The sequence below is a fragment of the Marmota monax genome, unplaced genomic scaffold, assembly GCF_021218885.2.
Source record: "Marmota monax isolate L192 unplaced genomic scaffold, Marmota_monax_Labrador192_F-V1.1 WCK01_AAM20220418_F8-fsc00001, whole genome shotgun sequence".
Lineage (NCBI taxonomy): Eukaryota > Metazoa > Chordata > Mammalia > Rodentia > Sciuridae > Marmota > Marmota monax.
The window spans coordinates 45,114,360-45,132,694 of record NW_026693777.1 but is presented as its reverse complement, the minus strand read 5'-3'; the positions used below and the strand labels follow the sequence as shown (position 1 = coordinate 45,132,694).

The 18,335-nt window shown below is 34.3% G+C and overlaps 1 protein-coding gene across 3 annotated transcripts in view; it reads left to right on the top strand.

Moving 5' to 3' along the window:
• Ubr1 (ubiquitin protein ligase E3 component n-recognin 1) overlaps positions 1 to 18,335 on the top strand; it is a 157,887-nt gene that overhangs the window by 26,897 nt on the left and 112,655 nt on the right. For all 3 annotated transcript variants that reach the window (XM_046460970.2, XM_058584728.1, XM_046460969.2), the window contains exons 3-4: positions 7,996 to 8,252; positions 11,040 to 11,118. In XM_046460970.2, coding sequence (XP_046316926.1) covers positions 7,996 to 8,252; positions 11,040 to 11,118 — 336 coding nt within the window. The remainder of the gene's footprint in view (positions 1 to 7,995; positions 8,253 to 11,039; positions 11,119 to 18,335) is intronic.

The following is an 18,335-nucleotide window of genomic DNA, read 5'->3' as shown; positions in this document are numbered from 1 at the left end:
TTTATCATAGCTTTATAAAATTCTACTTCCTTTTCTTTGCCCTAAAAATTATGGTTTTGTTTGGGTATTGAATCCAGGTTTCTACTTGTGCCAGGCAAATGCTCTACTACTAAGCCACATTCTTAGCCCTGGAAATTATATGTATATATGTTTTTGGTAGTAGGGATTGAACCCAGAGGCACTTAACCACTGAGCCATATCCCCAGCCCTTTGTAGTTTTAATTTTGAAACAGGGTCTTGCTAAGTTGCTTAGGGCTTCACTAGGTTTCTGAGGCTGACCTTGAACTTGCTGTCCTTTTACCTCAGACTCACGAGTCAGTGGGATTACAGGCATATGCCACCACTTTGTGGTGCTGGGGATTGAACCCAGGGCCCTGTGCATGGGAGGCAAGCACTCTACCAACTGAGCTATATCCCCAGCCCTGAAAATTATATTTTTAACGTGTCAAGGAGGCACCTGCTAGGATATAGAGAACAGATACATATTTACCTTGTCAAAGCCCTTGTGTGATTTTATAAACATTGTTCAGCCTTTGTTTTTGCAGACTGACAAGTTATTTTCCGTCCCTATTACTTTTTCTTGGGTTTCCCCATGGTAAATTTTTGTTTGGATAACTCTTTTCAATGGTTCTGAACAGTCAGCATCTGATATTTTACAGTTTGGATTAGGGATGTTCCAGTGTCATAGGGGCAAGGGTTACATAGACAACTTCTGGGTGGGTACCCTATTTTAAGTTGGGTTAGAGTATAATAAATGTGCTTCTAACTTGCCTTTTATTTCTGTGTCATTTCACAGAAGTGTAGCTATATAGACTAAAGAAGAAGAGGCATGTTTATCTTAACATATTTATCTTCATTATTGTATTAAATGAAAAAATTGAAAAAATGAATAATGGGTACTGGAATTGGATATTAGTTACTCATGTTCTATTTTGAAGAACAGAGGTTTTAATTTTGAATAATTCCAGTTTATCAGTTATGTTTTCATGGTTAGTGCTTTGAGCACCCCATCCAAGAAATCTTAACCTGCCCCAAGGATTTGAAGAGTTTTCATCAAAACAAATTTTGTAGTTTTAAATCACTTTTATGCATAAGTCTATGATCAATTTTGAATTAATTTTTGTGTATAGCATGTAGTATGGTTTGATTTTTTTTTTTTTTTTTTTTTTTTTTAACGGCAGGGATTGATTGGACCCAAAGGTTCTTAACTGCCGAGCCACATCCCCAGCCCATTTTATTTATTTTGAGGTAGTGTCTTGCTAAATTGCTGAGCTGGCTTTGAACTTGTGGTCCTCCTGCCTTAGCCTCCTGAGATGTGGGATTGCTTTTTTCATAAGGGCATCTAATTGCTCCTGCCCTGTTTTTTTTTTTTTTTTTTTTAAGATGATTTTTTTCTCCTTTGAATTGTAAGTTTCCTTTTTAAAAATCAATTGACAATATGTGTGTGTTGATTGATTTTGGACTCTATGCTATTCTGTTATTATTTATGTCTATTAAGACCACACAGAACACAGAACACACTAAGTCTTAATATCAGGTAGCGTACTTCTACATTTCCATTTTCATCTTAGTGACAACTTTTCAGTTTCTACAAAAAGCTTGTTGGGATTGTGTCGAATTTATATATCCATTTGGGAAGATAGACATTTTAACAGTATTTAATCCTGTAACCAGTGAACATGGTATATCTCTTCGTTTATTTAGATGTTTTAGAAATTTCTCTTAGTGTTTTGTTAAATTTATGCATGAATGTTTTAGATAGTAGTTTTGTTTTTCAGCACTGAGGAATAAACCCAGGGACTCTCTATCACTGAACTATATATATTACAGCCCTTTTTATTTTTTGAGATAGGGTCTTGCTAAGTTGTTGAAGCTGTCCTCAGACTTGTGATCCTCTTGCCTCAGCCTCCTGAATCATTGGTATTACAGGTATTCACCCCCATGCCCAGCATGTTTTATATTTTTTGAGACTACCATAAGTGCTTTAATTTTTTTTTTTACTTTCCAGTTGTTTGTTGTTAAGTAAATATAGAAATATAGTTGATTTTTATATATTGACCTTATATACAATGATCACGCTGAATTTATTTATAGTTTGTGTGTTTGATTCCTTAGGAAGTTTTGTATAATCATGTCTTCTATAACTAAAGACAGTTATTAAAGACAGTTATTACTTCTTTCCTTCTAATGGTTATGCCTTTTTTTCCTTTGTCTAGTACAATATTGATCTCTAGTACAATATTGAATAGAAGAGGAGAGAATAGATATCTTGCCTTGTTCCTGATTTTTAAAAAATATTTTTAGTTATAAGTGGACACGGTACCTTTATTATTTATTTTTTATATGGTGCTGAGGATCAAACCAAGTGCCTCACATGTACTACACAAGTGCTCTACCACTGAGCCCCAGCCCCAGTCCTGTTCCTGATCTGTGGGGAAAACATTAAGTTACTATTGCAAATATTTTCTCTCCATTGGTGGTTTTCCTTTACATGTTTTTAAACTGTATCCTTTTTTATGCACTTTTAAAATTTACATAAACGACATCTTTTGTTGTTGTTTTACAGTTTGAGTTTTGACAAATGCCAGTGGTTGTAAGACCATCACAGTGCCACTTTGCAGTCAGCCCCTTCCCCTACTCTCTACCCCTGGCAACTACTGTGATATTTTCTCTCTATAGTAGTTTTTGCCTTTGCCAGAATGTCATGTAGTCTTTTACAAATTTAAAATTAGTTTTATTAGACTGTAAACTTGAATGTTTACAAATATACAACTGAGTACAAATGCCTTATAGTTTTTACATAACTATGAAGCAAACATGAAGTACTAATAAAACCAGAAATCTAAGCCATTTGAGGTGAATAATGTTAATTTAATTGGAAGAATGTTAACTGAAACTAAATTGCCAGTGTTGAATTGATAGTAGAGAGCTGTGCCTTCCTCCCTGTTTCTCCTGCCTTGGTTAACTTGAGCCTGCTTACATAGTGCCAATGATAATGTTGGATTGGGTGGGTGATTTGGGGTGATCAGACCTAAATTTAAGCCCAAACTGCTAGTGAGTAATTCCCGGATATCTGTTTTGACAGAGCATTGCTTGATATCCGGAAAGCTGCTTTGTTACATTGAAGATAGGAGTGGAATGTCATGTTATTGAAATCTGCATAAAATGGCTATTAAACCCGTTCACAATGGGAATAAGGAATTTGTCACAAAGATGGTCTTGCTAATTCACACAGATGCTTGTACCGTGGTCTAAGCTGCTAAGAGACAGAACATAGTATTTTGAGTATGGCTTCTTTTACATTAAGGCATTTTGAAGTTATCCATGATATTATGTATATTAATAGTTCTTTCCTTTTGTTTCTGAATAGTATTTCATGGTTTGGATGTAGCTTAGTGTATTTATTTATTTGTTTGTGTGTTTGTTTTTGTTAGAGCTTTATAGTTATACATAGTAGCTGGTCATCCTGACAAACTCCTACATGCATGGAATTCGGTTTTAGTTCATGATCTACCCCTTTCCCTCCCCCTTTTCACTTTCATCTTCTTCCCTCCTGTCTTGTCTTCCTTCCCTTCCCCATTCTCCTTCCTCTACTCTAGTAGAGTTCCTTTTGCTATTTGTTTATATTTGATTGGTTCTTTCTACCTATACTTAAAGGTGAAGTTCCCTGTGGTGTATTTATATATGCCCATAACATGATTTTTAAAGAATTCATTCTATGTTGCCTCCCTTATCCATCTCTCCACTCTGCCTCTCATCTCCTTCTTATATTACTGATCTTCCCTTTATGTTATACTGTCAGTCACCTTCCCCTTTTCTTTACTCTAGCTTCTGCATAACATTCCACCCTTGAGTTTCTGAGTTTAACTTATTTCACTTAACTTGATATTCTCCATTTCCATCCATTTACTGTCAAATGCCATAATTTCATTCTTTTTTTAATGGCTAAGTGGAACTCCATTTGTGTGTGTGTGTGTGTGTGTGTATCACAATTTCTTAATCCATTCATCTATTGACAGACACCAGGTTAGATTTCATAATTTATCTACTGTGAGTTGTGCTGCTGTACACATTGAGGTGGCTATATCACTTTGGTATGCTGATTTTAGATCTTTTGGGAAAATACCAAGGAGTGGGATGGCTGGATCATATGGTGGTTCCATTCCTAATTTTTTGAGGAATCTCTATACTGCTTTTCAGAATGGTTGTACTAGTCTGCAGTCCCACCAACAAAGTACTAGTGTACCTCCCCTCCCCACCAACCTCATCAACATTTGTTATTGTTCGTATTCTTGATCATTGTCATTCTGACTTGAGTAAGGTAAGATCTTAGTGTAGTTTTGATTTGCATTTCCCTGATTGCTAGAGAATTGAAGATTTTTTTCATATGTTTGTTGGCCATTTGTGTTTCTTCTTTGGCGAAGTTTCTGTTTAGTTCTTTTTACCCTTTGATTGGGTTATTTGGTTTTTGATGCTAAGCATTTTGAGTTCTTTCTCTTATTGGAGGAGTATCTGGAGTAGATTTTGTTTCGTAGGCTCTCCCTTCATGCTCTTAATAATTTCCTTTGCTGTACAGAAGCTTTTTAGTTTAATGGCATCTCCTTTATTGATTCTTGGTTTTATTTCTTGCGCTTTGATTGGTGCCAGCACCTATATGATGGATTGTTGACCCTAGCAGTTGTAAGATTTCTCATCTGATTCCTAAGTCTTTAATCCATTTCCATTTGAGTTTTATCCAGGTTTGTCCTAAATGGGCTTTATGATATTGAGGTAAGTTCCTCAGTCTCTAGCTTTTCTACCTTTTTTTAACATGAATGGTGTAGAATTTTATCAAAATCCTTTTCTGCATCTATTGAGATGATCATGTGATTCTTGTCCTTGATTCTGTTACATTTATTACATTTATTGAATTACATTTATTGATTCATATGTGGAGCCAACCTTGCATCCCTGAAATGAAACCCACTTGATCATGGTATATTTCCTTTTAGACGTGTTTTTGAATGCAGTTTACGAATATTTTACTATGGATTTTTGCACCTATGTTTATCAGGGATATTGGTCTGTAGTTTTCTTGATGTGTCTTTGTCTGGTTTTAGTGTCAGGTTTATATTACTTCCATAGAATGTCTTTGGGAGTATCTCTTTCTTTTCAATTTCATGGAATAATTTGAGAAAGTCTGAGAATCCATCTGATCCTGGGCTTTTCTTTGTTGAAAGGCTTTTAATGACTGTTTCAGTTTCATTACTTGATCCACATATTGGATCAAGTATTGGTCTGTTTAGGTTTTCTGTATCTTCCAGATTGAATTTGGGCAGCTCATGTGTGTCTAGAAATTTGTCAGTGTCTTCCAGATTTTCCAGTTTATCGGAGTATACGTTTTCAAAATGGGTTCTGATAATCCTCTGAATTTCAGAAGAATCTGTGGTGATATCTCCATTTTCACCATTGATCTTATTGATTTTGTTCTTCTCTTTCTTTTGGTAGTTTGGCTAAGGGTTTGTCAATCTTATTTATCTTTTCAAAGAATCAACTCTTTGTTGCATTGATTCTGAGTATTATTTTCTTTATTCTCAATTTCATTGATTTTTGATTCTGATCTTAATTATGTTCTACTGGTGTTGGAGTTCATTCTTCTTTTTCTAAGGCCTTGAGTTGGAGCATAAGCTTATTTATTTGTGATCTAATTTTTTAACGTAGGCATTCAGTGATATAAATTCTTCTTGGAAGAATCAGTTCTTCTTAGAACTGATTTCATATCCTCCTAGAGGTTTTGATAAGTTCTCTCTCTGTTTTTGTTCATTCCTAAAAATTTCTTGATTTCTATTCTCATTTCTTCTTTGATCCATTCTTCATTTTAAAGTATTGTTTAATCTTCATGTGTGCATGTGGTAATTATTTTTCTTTCTGTTGATTTCTAGTTTCATTCCATTATGGTCTGATAGGATACTTGGGATTATAAATATTTTGTATTTGCTAAGATTTGCTTTGTGGCCAAGAATATGATCTAATTTGAAAAAAAATTGCATGCAATGCTGAGAAGAAGATAAATTCAGCTGTTTTGGAGTGAAATATTCTGTAGACATCTGTTATGTCCATTTGAATTATAGTGTTATTTAGGTTGGATATGTCTTTATTGATTTTACGTTTTGATGACCTGTCTGTTGGTGATAGGGTATGTTGAAATCCCCTAGTATCATTGTGTTGGAGTCTATCTAGGATTTAATGTCATGGAGTTGTTTTTTTTTTTTTTTTTCCTTTAATTGAGTGCATTGATATTTGGAGCATAAATGTTTACTATTATTATATCTTTTTGTTGGATTCTTCCCTTTACCAGGATTTAGTAGTGTCCTTCTTTGTCTCTTCTGTTTAATTTTTGCTTGAAATCTGCTTTGTCAGATAAGAGAATAGCTATTCCTGCTTGTTTTCAGGGTCTGTATGTGTGGAATATTTTTTTCCATCTTTTTACCTTCAGCCTGTGGGTGTCTTTGCTGGTAAAATGAGTCTTTTTTTTTTTTTTTTTTTTTGGTACTAGGGATTGAACTCAGGGATGCTTAACCACTAAGTCACATCTCTAGCCTGTTTTTGTATTTTATTTTGAGACAGGGTCTCACTAAATTGTTTAGAGCCTCACTAAGTTACTGAGGCTGAACTCAAGATCCTCCTGCCTTAGCCTCCCAAGCCACTGAGATTATAGGGCACTATCATGCCTGGCAATTTGAATCTTTTGTTAACAGCATATAGTTGGATCTTGTTTTTTTATTCATTCTGTGTAGCCTAGTTTATTAATTCACCAGCTGAAGGATAGTTGGATTGTTTCTGGTTTGGGGCAGTTATGAATAGAGCTGCTATAACATTTGTGTACAAGTTTTTGTATGAATATAAATTTCATTTCTTTCTTTTTTTCTAAAGAGAGAATTTTTTAATATTTATTTTTTAGTTTTCGGTGGACACAACATCTTTATAATTTTTATTTTTGTGTGGTGCTGAGGATCAAACCCAGCGCCCTGCGCATGCCAGGCAAGCGCACTGCTGCTTGAGCCACATCCCTAGCCCAAATTTCATTTCTTTGATAAATACCTAGTAATTTGATTGCTGCCTCATATGGTACATGTATGTTTAGCTTTATAAGAAACTGTCAAACTTTTTTGTTAAAGTGTCTGTATCATTTTAAGTTTCCACTAGCACTTTCCTGACTCATTTTTCTGAATCTGTATTGATATTTGATATCACCAGATTTTTGTTTTAGCCCTCTACTAGGTTGTGTAGAGATATTTCATTGTTGTTTTCATTTGAATTTCCCTAATGACTGATGATGTGGAGCAGCATGTTTTCATGTGTGGATAAGTCATCTGTACAGTTTCTTTTGCAAAGCAAAATTCCATGCAATGCTGAGAAGAAGATAAATTCAGCTGTTCTGGAGTGAAATATTCTGTAGACATCTGTCTACAAGGGTTTTCCTTTTTTTGGTGCTGGAGATTGAATCCAGGGCCTTCTGCATGCTAGGAAAGTATCCTGTCAACTGAGCTATACCCCCAGTCCCAAGAATTTTACTTTTGATGAAGTCTAATTTAATCATTATTTTCTTTTATGTTAATGCTTTTTGTGTTTACAGAACTCTGGTTTATATCCTTTTGATCTTTTATTAAACACTACGATTTCCTTAAACAGTTAAACTAAGAATATAGGGAATACTTGTCTGTATAGGCTATGGCTGATAATAGTATCACCTTTACATAGCAAGAATGACCATTGGAGAGGGAAACTGTCACTACAGACTGTTTCTCTCCTTGCCTCCCGTATTTATTATGTATGGGTAACTGCTTATTACTAAGGTCAATTTTTAATTGTCCACTTTCCTTTTGTTTTAGTGAAGGATAAAATATATTGCAAATCACCTTGAAAGTACAGAATTATGCCATTACTTGTGTTGCAGGTTATTAAGAAGAAACTAACTGGTAAGAAATTCTGAATTGTCATTTTCTTTTCTTTCAGTGGTGGGATCAGCAAGTTGATTTTTATACTGCTTTTTTGCATCATTTGGCACAGTGGGTGCCAGAAATTTATTTTGCTGAAATGGATCCAGATTTGGAAAAGCAAGAGGAGAGTGTACAGATATCAATATTTACTCCACTGGAATGGTATTTATTTGGAGAAGATCCAGATATTTGCCTAGAGAAACTAAAGCACAGTGGAGCATTTCAACTCTGTGGGAAGGTTTTTAAAAGTGGAGAGACAACATATTCTTGTAGGTAAGAATTAGAAATTTACAAGCTTGGTTATAATTACTGTCTTGGTATTTCATACTTATTTCATGGTGTACTTGTCAGGGTTTATTACCATCTATAATATATTTAATTCTACTTAACCTTTTTTAAAATATTTCTTTTTAGTTGTAGATGGGCACAATATCTTTATTTTATTTAATTATCTTATGTGGTGCTGAGGATCAAATCCAGTGCCTCATGCAAGCAAGGCAAGTGCTCTACCACTGAACCACAACCCCAGCCCCTTAACATCTTTTTATTTTACACTTTAAATCTGTTTTTGCTAATGAAGTTTGGTTTTTGATATATGACTTTTACTTTAAACAGTTCTCTCATTTTTTAAATTCTTGTTCCCCAAAGCATGTAAATAATCCTTTTGTACAATATAGTTATCATATTCTTATCTAAAACCTTTGGGGCCAGGTGTATTTTCAAAATTCTCAATACTTCTCCAACAGAGTCAAGGTAGGACCCTGTAATCAAACACAGTAAGATTTCTCTAAGAAATATATGGCAGTTCATTAGTGGTATAAGTCTATAGTCTCATGTCATGTCATGTTTATTTGGGTTTTTTAAAATTACCAACTGAGATTTGATGCAATCCAACAAAGAAATAAAACCTTTTAGGGCTTTTTGGATTTCAGAATTGCAGGGAAGGGATTATAAACATGAAGGAATAGTTTAATGAAGTTGAATAGAAGAAAATGGTAGCAGGTTTAGGCTTTTGTTCTTTGTAAGAGCAGTTGCCTTAAACTTGCTTACCCTGCCTGAAATTTTTGACTTCTGTTGGTTTTCTTTTTATTAGATATAGAAGTATAAATTTTTTTAGACTTTATAAAATGCAGAGTTTTTGTTTTTGCATCAGTGTAATTCTAGACTTGACTTGTTTTGTATAGTTAATAGTCATTTTAAACATACTGTTTTCTCAGGAAAAAATTAGTTTTTGCATTTTGTAAACTATTTTCTTTTTTTTTGGTACTGGAGATTGCACCCAGCGGTGCTTAACCACTTACCTACATCCTCAGCCTTTTTTGTATTTTATTTAGAGACAGGTTCTCACTGAGTTGCTTAGGGCCTCTCTAAGTTGCTGAGGCTGGCTTTGAACTCGCAATCCTCCTGCTTCAGCCTCCTGAGCAGCTGGGATTATAGGTGTGCGCCACTGCACCCGGCTTTTGATACTGTTTTCCTACGTTGCTTGGTAAGATTCGTTTATGTTCTTACATATTTATAGCTAAAGCCCAATCACTTTCCACTAAAGCATGGTAATCATTTTTAGACTTCTGTCCCCAAAGTTTCTTGGAAATATTGTGAGAACTGAGGATTGGTACTAGCACCTATTGGGTAGAGTACAAGGTTGCTGCTAAACATCTTACAGTTTACAGGATAGTTCCACCTGCATGCAGCATAATTATCTGGTCCACTCAAAATGTCAGTAGTACTAAAGTTGAGAAATTCTGCTGTAAATAGGTCAATAGATCATATATATTTTATAGAATATTATTAAATAACTTTTACATCCTGTTAGCCTTTTAATTTTTTCTTTTTTTTTCTTTTTTTTTTGGTGATGATATGTGAGGCAAGTGCTCTACCACTGAGCTTCAAGAACCCCAGCACTAAATTGCATTTTTTTAAAAAAACTATTTTTTTAGTTATACATGGGCACAATATCTTTATTTTGTTTATTTTTTATGTGGTGCTGAGGATCGAACCCAGGGTCTCACACGTAAGAGACGAGTGCTCTATCACTGAGCCACAACCCCGGCCCTAAACTGAATTTTAAAACGTCCTGACTTCATCTTTTCAACTTCCTTCCCTCCTCCTAGTACTGGGGATTGAACTGAAGTGTACTCAGCAAACACTGTGCCACTGAACTACATCCCCAGCCCACTTCAACTCTTTTTAAAGTATTTTTTTAAAAATGAATCCGATGCTTTATACTAATTTAAATTGTTTGTAGTATTTCCCAGAAAATATTAAATAATACATTTCAAAAGTTGTTACTAGAAGAGAGATTAAGTGATTGAATTTCTTTCATGCAGTAAATATTGAGTATCTTCTATGTACCAGTCACTGTCCAGGTGTTTGGGACACATCAATGTATAAAATAAAATTGTTTTCTGTATCATGTTTGTTTCCCAGTGAATTTTGTCTTTATCAAAACCTTGCTTTGCACAATAAGGTTTGTAAAATATATATTTATAAATGTAATAGGGTGAGGTACAGATAATGGGAGAAAATTAAGTATTTTTTCACAAAATTTTCTTTTTAGTACTGGGTATTAAACCTAGGGGCACTTAACCAATGAGCTACATCCCCAGCCCTTTTAATATTTTTAGTTTTGAGACTGGATGTTGCTATGTTCCTTAGGGCCTCACTAAGTTGCTGAGGCTGGCCTCAAACTTGTGATCCTCCTACCTCAGCCTTCCAAATCACTAGTATTCCCAATCACTAGGCTTGCACCACCATACCCAGCACAAAGTTAATTTTAAATTACAGCTCTAGTTTGAAACCAGGTGAATTCTCAAAGTTTTGAGGATGATTTAAGAAACAAAACCAAACATTCACATTTACACATTCAAATGTGGTTTAAACGAGGATAAAATTAGGCTAACAATGTTGTGTTTGTTCAAAACATTTTTAGAATTCCATTTTTTGAAATATTTTCATTTGCAGATTGTGTTTCATATAGGAAACACATTCACATTATAATTATACCTTAAGCATCAATAGAAGTCCTCTAAATTTTGCAATTTAATTTTCCTTCTTTTTCAGGGACTGTGCAATTGATCCAACTTGTGTACTCTGTATGGACTGCTTCCAGAATAGTGTTCATAAAAATCATCGTTACAAGGTATGAAAACAGATTCATAAAATCACTGGATTAATTGGAATCTTATGGACATCTTGTCCATTTATTCAAAACAGATACTTAACTTCTGTTTAATAGCACTGATATGTGCACCTTTTGCCTCTAGTTAAATATATAATGTGGTGGGACATCTACTACCCTTCGAAGTTTTTTGATGAGACCTATCATGCTTATACAAAAGAGCATATGAGTAGTTTTATACCTGTGTAACCACTACTCAGGTCAAGAAATATATGACAAGCGAGATCTTCTGGATGTCAATCACTCTCTCCTCTCTTAAGATAACCTCTCTTGTGTGGATTTTTTTTTTCTTCCTTCTCCTCAAAGTACTGGGTATGGAAACCCGGAGAACTCTACCATCGAGCTATACCCCCAGCCCTTCTTATTTTTAATTTTGAGACAGGGTCTTGATAAGTTGCCCTCAGCTGACCTAAAACTTGGGATCCTTCTGCCTCAGTTTTCTGAGTCACTGGGATTACAGGTATGTACACCATGCCTGGCTTTCCTGTGTTTTGGGATAATTGTTTTCTTGATTTTTTTTCCTTTCTAGCTTATTGCCCAAATTATTTTGAATAGATTTTATCTGTTTTTAAATTTTATGTAGTTGGAATTATCTGGTATATTATTCTTGTTGAGTACCTTTGTCTGTGTAAAGGTAGTTTGTCCTTAGGCCTTGTGGTGTTCAATAAACCATATTGTCTTCATTTGTTGTACTATATATTGATTTGTAGATTGCTTCTTTTTTGGAGCTATTATGAACATTTCTGCTATGAACATGTTTGTATGAGCTTAGACAGACATAATAATTGATATCTGTCTAGATCAGATATATACCTGGTATATACACACATGTATATACATATACCATGTCTAGTGTCCTCTGTAAACATAAATAACATTTTGAAGTTATATAGACCATATCTTCCATAAACTTGAAAGTTTTGTTGGGATGAGTTCAGACTGGCTTCAACATTGCCTCTTTCATCTCAGGAAATGAGGAGCCATAGTTACAGGATCTAGGTATTACTGTGCACAAGGAAAAACATTTTGAGGAGCCTGTACTGTATAGTGAAGTTAAAATACTTACCCAAGTTTGCCAAAGCAGTGATTGGTTCAATTTACAAAGTTGATCATTGTTTATGTACTCTTTGATCATCTCCATTAATCATAGTAGACCATTCCCACCCTCTGCTGGGGATTGAACATAGGGGTATGTACATTCCAGGCAAGCAGTCTACCATTTATGCTAGAGCATTCAAGAAATAATTTCTGAGGTAGAGACAAGGAAAAAAATTGTTAATTTCTTCTCATTTTTACTTTGGGAAAATAGAGGAAGAGATACTAAAGAGTCAAGACAAAGAGTTTGTTTAAAAATAAAGTCTTTATTTAAAGACTGCTATGCAGTGCTTCCCAAGATTTGGGGATTTCATGGGTCAGAACAGTTTTCAGAAAACTTCGAGAAAAAACATAGGGTTTTTTAACTTTTTAAATAACTAGGTTGAATTTTAAGTTTTTTTGAAAAGGATGAAAAATAGCAAATGAAAAAATAACATCATTTAAAAATTTCTTTTTTAAGTTGTTGATGGTCCTTTATTTTATTCATTTATTTATATGTGACTCTGAGAATTGAACTCAGTGCCTCACACATGTGAGGCAAGTGCTCTACCTCTGAGCCATAATCCCAGCCCCTTGACATCATTTTATAAAGAAAAAAAGACATTTTAATTTCAAGAATGTAGGATAATCTCAGAATAAAGAATAGTCCTTTAATTTGAATACATGTGGTTCTGTGAAGGATTTGCCACATTGGCCTTCTTTTTCTGATTTTGTTTTGATGGATTAGTCAAAACTTGTATGTTAATTTTGGGAACTTCTTCATTAAGCTTGTTTATTTAAAACTTACCATTTCTAGGACTGGTTGTAGCTCAGTGGTAGAATGCTTTTCTAGAATTTATGAGGCCCTGAGTTTAATCCCTAGCACTATGGGGTTGGGGAACACACAACTTAACAGTCTACCTTGCCACCACTAAGCATTTATGGAGAACCCTTAGCTTTGCCATCTTTGGGTTTTTGCAGAGTTCTACCTGTTGCTTACACAGCTTGCGCAGGGATTTTTAGTATATGTGCTGCCAAAGTGAGCTCTTGGGCAGGGGTTTTAGTCATTAGAAAGATGGCTTAGCTGGGTACAGTGGTGCACACCTATAATTCCAGTGAGTTGGAGGCCTGAGGCAGGAGGATCAAAAGTTTGGGGCCAGTTCCAGCAAGTTAGCAAGGCCCTAAGCAACTTAGTGAGACCCCGTCTCAACATTAGAGAGAAAGAGTTAGGGCTGGGGATGTGACTCACTCTGGGTTAAATCCCCAGCACGGAAGGAAGGAAGGAAGGAAGGAAGGGAGGGAGGGAGGGAGGGAGGGAGGGAGGAAGGATATTATGTGACAAATAAAATGTATTTATAAGCTCAATAATTGACCATAAAAAGAGACTGTGAAGAGAATGGAACACTTTTGGTGGGAGAATAAGTTGATAGAAGCTTTCTGACATACAAATTGGTGTGGTGAAATTTTTAAAGGAAAATGAGGAAATGACTAATCATTTAGATGAGTAGTTACCTCCAGGCTGAATAAGGGTATGGGACTCTGGATGATCAAATAGCGAGCTTCAGCCATATTGATATTCTCTTAGGTTGGATACTGGGTTCACAGGTATTCACTTCTTTGTTATAATTGTAACTTACTTCTACATTGTGTGTATTCTTTTATAACAAAATACTTCATAAAAGAAAAAAAATAAAACCATTAAAAATTAGAAGAATTATAATTAAACCAAGACCTCTTTAGCAGCAACAAATCGCCACATAAATGTTAAAGAAGATACCCACTGAGTGGCCAAGTGAAAATTGATAAGAGCAAATTGGAGTTTGGATCAAAGAGTATGGCTTGTGAAGGAAAAAATATATGTATCTTTAAGAGGAGATTCTTCATTCCATGTATCTGTAGTCCTTTAATATAGACTCAAGATCTATTTTCTTACTAGCACTTGAGCATATATTGCCTTTTCTGATGTAAACAAATGCATTTCATTATAGAAAATCTGAAAAATGTATAACCATTTTAAGATGGATTCTGAAATGGTAATTAAAGTCTTCAGGGAAGAGCAAAAAAAAGAAAAATTGGAAGAAATAAGGGATATGTATTGCTTCAAAGGAGAGGTAAAAAGGAGAATAATGGCAAGGGGATACTAAAGATCGTTTATTATCTGAACAAAGGACAAAGAAAAACCTTCAGTGGCAAAAGAGTACATAACAACTTTTGAGAATAAGAAACAAAGCTTTAGGGGCTGGAGTTGTGTGTGGCTTAGTGGTAGAGCGCTTGCCTAGCATGTGCGAGGCCCTGGGTTTAATCCTCAGCACCACATATAAATAAAGGTATTGTGTGCAACTACAACTAAAAAATAAATAAACATTAAAAAAAAAAAAAGAAACAAAGCTTTAGAGTCTTTGTTTTATAGTATTGACTTTTACTGCTTATTTTGCCATCATCCTTGCAGATGGGACCAATGTCTTTGATGTAATGAGTAGATAAAATTCTAAGCATAGATCAGAATCTCATACCTTGGTCAGATAGGACCAAAATTGTGCTGAGTTCACTAAAGTAGGGTTCTGGTATCTCAGAAGGTAATGCTGAAAGTCAGGCCTACTTGTAACCTTGACAGCTATATGATAATACATTAAACACATTCAAATGCCGTGTAGAACATCTGGAGAAGAAAACAAACCCCACTGACAGTCTTCTTTCTTCTCTCCCTCTTCCTGTGCATTCCTGTGCCTTATTTGTGTGTCCTTATCTCCACCTGACCATCAACATCTTACCAACAAAGTTCAGGTCTTATGTACTTTATACATCTTCTGTCAATTATAGTACTTAGTACACAGAGGCTTTTCATAAACTTTTGTTGAATTGAAATGTTAGGATCAAAAGGTCTATATCATAGGCAAAGCTGATGGCTAAGATTATAAAAATAACTATTTTAGTATTAGCATGCTTTGTACATTCTGTAGTCCTATCATATATGATGATAATATATATTCTTATATTGTCTTTGAAATAAAAGAGGATTCAAAATTTATTTCTTGGGCTGGAGATGTAGCTCAGTGGTAGAACACTTGATTGCCATGCATAAAACCCTGGGTTTGGTCCCCAATACTGCAAAATAAATAAATTAATTAAAAATTATTTACTAAGGCAATACATTAAAAGCTACATTTTAAATAATTCAAATAATTCAGAAGAATATAAATAAAAAATTACAGTAGTCCTTTTGCCTTGTGGTATTTTCCTCCCCAGAGAACACATTGTTAACAATTTAGTATATATACTGACAAGTTTTTTTTTTTAGACAGGTCTTGCTAAATTTCTTACACTGACCTCATCTTCCTGCCTCATTCTCCTGAGTAGTTGGAATTATATATGTAGCTAGAATTATAGACATGTATCACTGTGCCATACTCTGACAGATCTTATGTTTAGTTGCTGTATTTGTGTGTGTGGTGATGACAGTGCTATACTGTATATTCTGTTTTGCAATCTCTTTTTAACTTAGTATATATCATAGGGATCATTCTGTGGTGATACAGATAATAAGTCTTGGCTTATTTAATTGCTATATAAATTCCTTGGGTGAATATAACATATTTAATCCCTTTTCTTTTTGTAGGCATCTAAATTGTTACCTCTTTTACTTGAGCATATGAGTGATACTTTGAATAAATACATATGCCTTTGTTTTTATATAAACAAATGTTAAAGAGTGCCCAAGACTAGATACTTAGAGGTATATTTTCTGGGGTGAAAAATATGTTTATTTTAAAATTTTAAAATATTTTTTCCAGTTTTTCTTACTGTAAAATACATATAGAATTTATCATCTTAACCATTTTAAGTGTACAGTTCAGTGGTGTTGAATATATTCATAATTTGCAACCATTTACCACCATCCATATTCATAACTCTTATCACTTTGTAAAACAGAATTAATTCTTCATTCTTTGCTTCCTCTAGATTATGGCAGCCACCAGATTTTTTGTCTCTATGAATATGACTAATTTGAGTACCTCATATAAATAGAGTCAAACAGTATTTGTCTTTTTGTGACAAATAAAAAGGAGAATAATGGCCAGGGGATACTACAGATCATTTATTATCTGAACAAAGGACAAAGAAAAACCTTCAGTGGCAAAAGAGTGCATAACAACTTTGAGAATAAGAAATGAAGCTTTAGGGGCTGGAGTTGTTCATCCATGCCATAGAATATATCAGAATTTTCTTCCTTTTTAAGGCTTAATAATACTCCATTATATGTATACACCACATTTTATTTAGCCAGGTTTGATTCTCAGCATCGCATATAGATATATTAAAAAATAAAGGTCAATTGACAACTAAAACAAATTAAAAAAAAAAAAAGGATATGGGAAGCTGGGCATGGTGGTGCATGCTTATAATCCCAGCTACTCAGGAGGCTGAGACAGGAGGATCATAAGTTTGAGGCTGTTCTGGGAAATTTAGTGAGACCCTATCTCAAAAAAAAAAAAAAAAATGGGCTGAGGATATATTTTAGTGGTAGAATGCTTGCCTAGCATGCTCAAGGCATTGGGTTCAATCCCTAGTACTGCCAAAAAAAAAAAAAAAAAAAAAATTATATGGGAATGTTCTTATACCTGTTCCCAAACTTTTATTTAATCAGTCTTAATTTTTGCTAACCTGTTAGTCAAATAATCTTATCCTAATTTACATTTTTTGTTAACATGTTTTCACAATTTAATTGTGTGATTAATTTCTCTTCTGAGTTGATTATTTCTTTTCTTTACTCATTTTTCTATTGTTTTATTATTATTACTGTTATACATTTTATAAATGCCTCCTCCTAGTATGCTTGTCTTTTTTATTTTTATTTTTTATTTTATTTGTTCTTTTTGATAACTTGACAGCAGAGTGTATTTTGACATATAATACCTACATGAAGTATAACTTATTCTAATTAGAATCCCATTCTTGTGGTTGTACATAATGTGGAGTTATACTGTATATTCATATATGAGCATAAGAAAGTTATGTCCAATTCATTCTACTGTCTTTCCTATTCCCATTTCCCCTTCCTTCTTTTTAAAATTCCTATTTTTACAGATTTATTGAGGTTTAAATTACATACAATAAAATCTATCCTTCTAAGTACATAGTTTCATGAGATTTGATATAGTTATATAAACAGCACCACAGCCAAGCCAGAAATATTTTTATCATCTAAAAAGTCCTCTGGTGCCCCTTTGTAATTAGTCCCCTTTTCCTCTAGCTCTTGGCAACCACTGATTTATTTACTGTCCCTGTAGTTATGCTTTTTCAGAATATTATGTAAATGAAACCATATATTATATAGTTTGCCTGTCTGGCTTCTTTCACTTCTTTTACTTGTTATGATGCCTTGGAAATCCACTTGTGTATTGGCAGTTTGTTCATTTTGAGTGCTGAGTAATATGCCCTTATATGCATGTGCCTCAGTTTGTTTATTCATTCATGAGTTGATAGATATTTGGGTTGTTTCCAGCTTTTGAATAAAGCTGTTTTATTTTACTATTATTTATTATTTATTATTTATTTTATTGTTGTTTCTAGGGGGCAAAATTGTGACAAATGCAGTCCAGGGGAGAAATAAAGAATGTCCATGCGCCTCTGCCCCTTTCAATGCTTTATTCACTCAAATTACTCAATACAGTTTCACTCTATAGGTCCTTAATCAAGGAAACGACAATCTTTAATGCTAGGCACTGCAATAGACATAATCAATTCACAGCAGACAATTCTAGATTAATTAATTCATAGCAAACAATTCTAGATTAATACTAAGCACTGCAAAACACACTTAATCATGATAGGCTAATGACTGACATTTCTTCTACATGCTAAGTTCAAAAGTCTTAAGCCATAGGCTTTTTTTTTTTTTTAAGAGAGAGAGAGAGAATTTTTAATATTTATTTCTAGTTTTCGGCAGACACAACATCTTTGTATGTGGTGCTGAGGATCGAACCTGGGCCCGCACGCATGCCAGGCGAGCGCGCTACCGCTTGAGCCACATCCCCAGCCCAAGCCATAGGCTTTAAGTCCAGCAGATGCACACTCATTCAGACGTCGGTGACCAGGTCTGGAAC